General features: G+C 35.9%; 2 protein-coding genes across 2 annotated transcripts; one reads left to right on the forward strand and one right to left on the reverse strand.

Annotated features, from left to right (window-relative positions):
- Positions 1 to 1904: 1904 nt before the first annotated feature.
- On the reverse strand, positions 1905 to 2830 carry LOC128553121 (uncharacterized). The gene is made up of 2 exons (XM_053534236.1): positions 2485 to 2830; positions 1905 to 2311 (listed from the first exon to the last, which is right to left on the reverse strand). Exons 1-2 carry the CDS (start codon positions 2828 to 2830, stop codon positions 1905 to 1907), a joined length of 753 nt encoding a protein of 250 aa, XP_053390211.1.
- A 164-nt stretch (positions 2831 to 2994) lies between these two features.
- LOC123527664 (uncharacterized) lies at positions 2995 to 5305 on the forward strand. Its single transcript, XM_045307276.2, has 2 exons — positions 2995 to 3468; positions 3642 to 5305. Exons 1-2 carry the CDS (start codon positions 3123 to 3125, stop codon positions 4922 to 4924), a joined length of 1629 nt encoding a protein of 542 aa, XP_045163211.1. The 5' UTR covers positions 2995 to 3122; the 3' UTR covers positions 4925 to 5305.
- Positions 5306 to 7792: the final 2487 nt, after the last annotated feature.

Here is a 7792-nt window from a genome sequence, read left to right on the forward strand (position 1 = left end):
GACTTTCCTATTTAAATATAGTAACAGTCCACGGTTCATAATTCCTCATATCGGTAAACAAGCATACTAGAGGTACATTTTTACGCAAGTGCCAATTTGATTTATACATAATAAACTCTTAATAAAAATGTAAATAAAGACATTTCACAAGTTAAACTTTCTTTAATATGACTATGAGATCCCATTTTAACAAAATATATATTGAATTTTGCATTTACATATTTTGAATTGGTGTATTTATCATTTATTTATACGACATAGTTACAAAATTAATTCAGTATTGCTGCAGCAAAAAGCAGTTTACGTAGATAACCAATCAAGAAATGTTTTGATTAAGACCTATCATAATATTTTTATGTATAAACGGTTTGTCATTAGTCAAAGAGACGTCAAGGAGACAACAGCAAGATACAGGTAAGATTTACAGACGATAATCTTTTTTTTTTCACTTAAATATAGGTTTAATGTTTTGCTACGGATAATTGGCCTTACTCACTCGGCAATACGATTAACTAAATAGGCGGGTAGTTTGTAGGATATTTTGTAAACGGGGTAAAGAGGTTTCAAAGTGTTATTCTATCTTTCATATTTGACAGGTGGCACGCGCCAGTGTCCTTTTATGGTTTAAACATTCAAAATAACAAGATTGGGTATAGTTTATGTCAATTTATTTACAAGATATTTACAAGACAAACAATACAATACACAAGCTATACAAAAGAGCTTCTGTTTAGTAATCAAAATCTGTATATACAGTATGTATGTAAAAATCACTGCAGGTCATTAGCTTTCACACAGCTGTTGAACTTTTTAGGATAATATCTCCATTTCACAAAGTATTGTTTATTCTGTCATTTGCCTCTAGTTTTGAGAATTTGTTCTATTTTAAATGCCTGGTCTGGATCATAGTCCACTTTCTGTAATTCACTCTCATAAAATGTTCCTTTAATTTCTTCGTCTTGCAAATCATTCATCCTGTAAACAGTCCACAACGTAAATGAAATAAATGTTTATACATGTACATTAAGTATTTTATTCAGTATCAGACTCGTCCTCCTCGCTTTCTTCATCACTTTCCTCGTCCGACAATTCTGTCTCGAATAGTTCTTTAAAGTCAGGCTTGTACTTTCGCAGCACACGCTTAATTGCCGATTCAGTGCTTACATGCTTCTGTGTTAATGAATGTATGTCTTGTAAAATCTTTTGATGCAGTGTACTGTTTTGAAATGGCAGAATATACGAATCCAACAAATACTCATATTTTGTGAAGAATGTGCGTTCATTATATGGCTGGATACGATCTTCTGTCATTTCCTGTGCAGACTCCTTGTCTTCTCCGTCCTGTATAAACTGATTATACAGTTTGTCGTATTTATCGTCGTTACAGTCTATAGCTTTTTCCAGAGGGATAGATAAGCCTGATTTCTTCAATGTTATCTCCCATTTCATCATCACTGCTGTCGTCTATTTTTCTTTTCTTTGGTTGCGTAGTATCGTTATTTTCTGCACACCACCCTCGTTTTACATGTCTCTGTACATCGTGCGAAGAGTCAAACAAAAGTCCACAATCGTCGCAAGCATTCGTATTTTCAGCCATAATTTCACTATTATTTCCTGGATGTCTACAGTTTGAATTCCGACTGACAAATAATTTAAATCTGATTGTTGCTCGTCTTTTATACAATTTTGGCCTGGATCTTTCATCTGATTGGTCAGTTCTGTCAGGCTTTCGTTGTTCGTAGATTTTCTGTCTATCCACATTAAATCATATTTCAGTCTGGCATGTTCCGGTGTAAATGGTTTTAGATCCACCAATAGAAAGCCATAGGGTTGTTTAGTTGCTTTCTCAAACTTCTTTAAAAAGTATTCAGTTTTACCAGGAAACATCTGTCTCGCTAATGTGATCATAGATTGTTGTCGACTGGATTATTGAACATTACAAGATAATGACAGTTTCTTCTCTGTGTCGGATCCTTGCTGGCGTATAGGTTTTGATTGATGGAAATCACCGACAAGGATCGGTGATGCGATCCCTCCGTGAATAAATCTGTGATTCTTTTGTCCTTTCCAGCCTCTGACATCATATCGTCCAGAATTAGCAAGTTATTTAACTTTGTGTCAAAATATTCGTCTTCGTTTATGTCGGATGGAATGCCTTGGTAGAATTTCACCTCGGGGTAAACTGTGCTTTGTATTTCCCCATACATTGGTTGCCACCTCTTGTACAACCACACTATTCTTTGTACACCAGGCTTAATTCTGTAGATATGATTTTGCAGCAATTCCTTTACAAATGTTGTCTTTCCACATGCTGAAAAGGAATAAGTTTCTGCATTACAAATGTTCGAGTAAATAGACTAGTATTAGCAAAATTATAGGGCCAAAAAAGGATATACATTAAGGTTATATTCCCACTGGTAAACTCTTTGGGAACGTAAATAAATGTTTATAAAATTCAGCAAACACTGAAAACGAAATATATACCTGTGGGACCAGAAATCATCATGGTAAAAGGATGCTGTAGAATAGTTGGTTTAATTTCCTGCGGTCCTCCCTGAAGCGCTCCGTGCGGAGCTCCTCCCGGTGCTCTCTGTGACACGTCTTGTGGAGCTCCTTGCGGAGCTCCCTGTAAGGGAGCTCTCGGCGCTCCCAAATGCGCCCCCGGCGCTCCCTGTGACCCTCCTTGAGGCACTCCCGTTGCCAATTTAGGCGTATGAGTTGAAATTCTAAAGTGCTCGTCTCCTTTTAGATGTTTGTTTCTATTATGCCGCATCATGTTGTATCTACTACAAAATGTTACACCGCACTCAAGACAGTTAATTCTATCCATCTTTACACTGCGACGTATGTGATGAAACTGACCCAAGTGTATAATAAATACCGTATTTAAATATATATTCTTTATTACGTACCAATCAAAATGAAATAAAATTTAGTTTCTTGATTGTATTGAATAATTCTTCTGATTGTGGTTTAATTACTTATGCACTCATAACAAAATTTTATTTCATTTTGATTGGTACATAATAAAGACTGATTTCATTTTAACATTGCAAATATATTTAAATACGGTATTTATTATACACTTGGGTCAGTTTCATCACAGACGTCGCAGTGTAAAGATGGATAGAATTAACTGTCTTGAGTGTGGTGTAACATTTTGTAGTAGATACAACATGATGCGGCATAATAGAAACAAACATCTAAAAGGAGACGAGCACTTTAGAATTTCAACTCATACGCCTAAATTGGCAACGGGAGTGCCTCAAGGAGGGTCACAGGGAGCGCCGGGGGCGCATTTGGGAGCGCCGAGAGCTCCCTTACAGGGAGCTCCACAAGGAGCTCCACAAGACGTGTCACAGAGAGCGCCGGGAGGAGCTCCGCCCGGAGCGCTTCAGGGAGGACCGCAGGAAATTAAACCAACTATTCTACAGCATCCTTTTACCATGATGATTTCTGGTCCCACAGGTATATATTTTGTTTTCAGTGTTTGCTGAATTTTATAAACATTTATTTACGTTCCCAAAGAGTTTACCAGTGGGAATATAACCTTAATGTATATCCTTTTTTGGCCCTATAATTTTGCTAATACTAGTCTATTTACTCGAACATTTGTAATGCAGAAACTTATTCCTTTTCAGCATGTGGAAAGACAACATTTGTAAAGGAATTGCTGCAAAATCATATCTACAGAATTAAGCCTGGTGTACAAAGAATAGTGTGGTTGTACAAGAGGTGGCAACCAATGTATGGGGAAATACAAAGCACAGTTTACCCCGAGGTGAAATTCTACCAAGGCATTCCATCCGACATAAACGAAGACGAATATTTTGACACAAAGTTAAATAACTTGCTAATTCTGGACGATATGATGTCAGAGGCTGGAAAGGACAAAAGAATCACAGATTTATTCACGGAGGGATCGCATCACCGATCCTTGTCGGTGATTTCCATCAATCAAAACCTATACGCCAGCAAGGATCCGACACAGAGAAGAAACTGTCATTATCTTGTAATGTTCAATAATCCAGTCGACAAACAATCTATGATCACATTAGCGAGACAGATGTTTCCTGGTAAAACTGAATACTTTTTAAAGAAGTTTGAGAAAGCAACTAAACAACCCTATGGCTTTCTATTGGTGGATCTAAAACCATTTACACCGGAACATGCCAGACTGAAATATGATTTAATGTGGATAGACAGAAAATCTACGAACAACGAAAGCCTGACAGAACTGACCAATCAGATGACAGATCCAGGCCAAAATTGTATAAAAGACGAGCAACAATCAGATTTAAATTATTTGTCAGTCGGAATTCAAACTGTAGACATCCCAGGAAATAATAGTGAAATTATGGCTGAAAATACGAATGCTTGCGACGATTGTGGACTTTTGTTTGACTCTTCGCACGATGTACAGAGACATGTAAAACGAGGGTGGTGTGCAGAAAATAACGATACTACGCAACCAAAGAAAAGAAAAATAGACGACAGCAGTGATGATGAAATGGGAGATAACATTGAAGAAAATCAGGCTTATCTATCCCTCTGGAAAAAAGCTATAGACTGTAACGACGATAAATACGACAAATTGTATAATCAGTTTATACAGGACGGAGAAGACAAGGAGTCTGCACAGGAAATGACAGAAGATCGTATCCAGCCATATAATGAACGCACATTCTTCACAAAATATGAGTATTTGTTGGATTCGTATATTCTGCCATTTCAAAACAGTACACTGCATCAAAAGATTTTACAAGACATACATTCATTAACACAGAAGCATGTAAGCACTGAATCGGCAATTAAGCGTGTGCTGCGAAAGTACAAGCCTGACTTTAAAGAACTATTCGAGACAGAATTGTCGGACGAGGAAAGTGATGAAGAAAGCGAGGAGGACGAGTCTGATACTGAATAAAATACTTAATGTACATGTATAAACATTTATTTCATTTACGTTGTGGACTGTTTACAGGATGAATGATTTGCAAGACGAAGAAATTAAAGGAACATTTTATGAGAGTGAATTACAGAAAGTGGACTATGATCCAGACCAGGCATTTAAAATAGAACAAATTCTCAAAACTAGAGGCAAATGACAGAATAAACAATACTTTGTGAAATGGAGATATTATCCTAAAAAGTTCAACAGCTGTGTGAAAGCTAATGACCTGCAGTGATTTTTACATACATATTGTATATACAGATTTCGATTACTAAACAGAAGCTCTTTTGTATAGCTTGTGTATTGTATTGTTTGTCTTGTAAATATCTTGTAAATAAATTGACATAAACTATACCCAATCTTGTTATTTTGAATGTTTAAACCATAAAAGGACACTGGCGCGTGCCACCTGTCAAATATGAAAGATAGAATAACACTTTGAAACCTCTTTACCCGTTTACAAAATATCCTACAAACTACCCGCCTATTTAGTTAATCGTATTGCCGAGTGAGTAAGGCCAATTATCCGTAGCAAAACATTAAACCTATATTTAAGTGAAAAAAAAAAAGTTATCGTCTGTAAATCTTACCTGTATCTTGCTGTTGTCTCCTTGACGTCTCTTTGACTAATGACAAACCGTTTATACATAAAAATATTATGATAGGTCTTAATCAAAACATTTCTTGATTGGTTATCTACGTAAACTGCTTTTTGCTGCAGCAATACTGAATTAATTTTGTAACTATGTCGTATAAATAAATGATAAATACACCAATTCAAAATATGTAAATGCAAAATTCAATATATATTTTGTTAAAATGGGATCTCATAGTCATATTAAAGAAAGTTTAACTTGTGAAATGTCTTTATTTACATTTTTATTAAGAGTTTATTATGTATAAATCAAATTGGCACTTGCGTAAAAATGTACCTCTAGTATGCTTGTTTACCGATATGAGGAATTATGAACCGTGGACTGTTACTATATTTAAATAGGAAAGTCCAATATTTGATACTATTATTAAATTGACACGATTTCTATATTTGCGCTATGGAAAGTAAAATATGTGTTACTTTAATATATAAAAGACGATATAATAATGAGAAAGTTAGGTAAACATTATTTGTACGTTTAACATTGAAAGTTTAAGCAAATTTGTGACTATTATATATTACAACAACCTTCGCTGCTCACATTATTAAGTGGGAATCCAGGATACTATAGTATTTATAGATTCACACCGGACTGGTTCTGAAAACTCCCTCCCAGCCCGATTGCATCATTTATATAGAATATAGAAGGGGTCAACGAGTGCATTGTGATCTATAGAGGACCGGTTCACTACTTTTAACTGTGGATACATGTTTATGTAAAGGCATCTTTGTTATGTACTCTTACTTACATTCACTCAAAAACAATTACGATCATTACCGAATAGTTCTTGTCCACCAAAGTGATTAATTAGAAAGGTCCCGTCTTTTGTTTTCAAGAAAGAGATAAAAGCATAAAAATCGCCATTTTGACATCGGCATTTGATTTGAACATCAGTAGGGTTTATTTGCCAGTTTATATTCGTCATCACTGCAATAGATATGCTATTTTCATCGCATTGCGAATAAAGGTGAAAGTCATTCTTTGTGATAGTGAAGTCAAAACTGTTTGAGCGTCCCTTCTTCCATCTGTTTTGATTTCGCCGTACTATATCTGCGATACAGCTTTCAATCATCTCTGGGTTGTTTCTCTCAGACATGATAAACGTGTTGGTTGTCCTCGGTATATTATTCATCTTATTACTGTACATGAAATCCGACCACCCTGTTACTGTTCTTATCATATTATCCTTTAAGGTTTCTTCCTGCCCTGGTTGTACAGTTACTCTACTTCTTACACAGCTACCTTGGCGTATATGTTTACTTTTAAATCCACGTGCTACGCTAACAACGGGGGTAGCCTCATATCCGGGTATCAGTGTAATTAATAGAAACACCAAATTTGAAAACAAAATCATCTTCCCGACGTTTACTTTAGATTTAAGTTGAAAGAAAATTATTGAAAACATTTTCAAAGTAATGCAGGACTGGAAATGATAGGTCAATAAAACGGTAGTAACACCACTATTTTATTCTTATGGAAGTTGACCCAACCGCCAGTATAAACTGAAAACTCAAAACGACACTGTAGTCAATAGAGGTATAACACTATGAAAGTGACTTTCCTCGCACTCTTTACATGTCTAGATCTACTTTTGCTGAGTCAATGGTGATACATTTATCTATAGTTTCTATGTCGTCCACATGGATTCGATGCTTGCCAGGGTAATATCCTCTGTATTTCGATTCTGAAAGTATAGAAGCTGGATAATAATAGGCTGATCAATCAGTTATACATGTGTAATCTTGGTATCTGTGTCCATTACACCCATATCAATACATCCAAGAAGACTTGTTCGATCTTTGTATACTTAACAAATTATCAGGGCCTTCGAGTGGTTTATCGTCTTAATTACCACGGTTCAGAGTTTAGATGCGTAGGAATTGAACCACGAGGGCGTTAGCCCAAGTGGTTAAATACCGAAGCATCTGAACGATGAACCGTGGTAAATTAGACGATAAATCACAAGAAAGCCTTGATTGTTTTCTTTCTGACATGTTCAATGACATTTTTTAATAAACATTATGCTGGACTTCATTTACCTGAGGAGTAATGTATCGGACGTCATGCGGCAATTTGACGTCATAATTGACGTCATTATGCCCTCTTACCGGTCCGCGTATCAACCGTTGTTCATCGCAGAATATACAGAGCTTAATTTCCTTCTTTGTTTAACTGGAAATCAAAT

The sequence above is a fragment of the Mercenaria mercenaria genome, unplaced genomic scaffold (genome assembly GCF_021730395.1).
Source record: "Mercenaria mercenaria strain notata unplaced genomic scaffold, MADL_Memer_1 contig_3509, whole genome shotgun sequence".
Taxonomy (NCBI): domain Eukaryota; kingdom Metazoa; phylum Mollusca; class Bivalvia; order Venerida; family Veneridae; genus Mercenaria; species Mercenaria mercenaria.

Coding starts and splice junctions, on each gene's coding strand:
- LOC128553121 (XM_053534236.1), bottom strand. CDS start 2,830: ATGGATAGAATTAACTGTCTTGAGTGCGGTGTAACATTTTGTAGTAGA. Junction 2,312..2,484: donor GATGATTTCTGGTCCCACAG/GTATATATTTCG, acceptor ATTCCTTTTCAG/CATGTGGAAAGACAACATTT.
- LOC123527664 (XM_045307276.2), top strand. CDS start 3,123: ATGGATAGAATTAACTGTCTTGAGTGTGGTGTAACATTTTGTAGTAGA. Junction 3,469..3,641: donor GATGATTTCTGGTCCCACAG/GTATATATTTTG, acceptor ATTCCTTTTCAG/CATGTGGAAAGACAACATTT.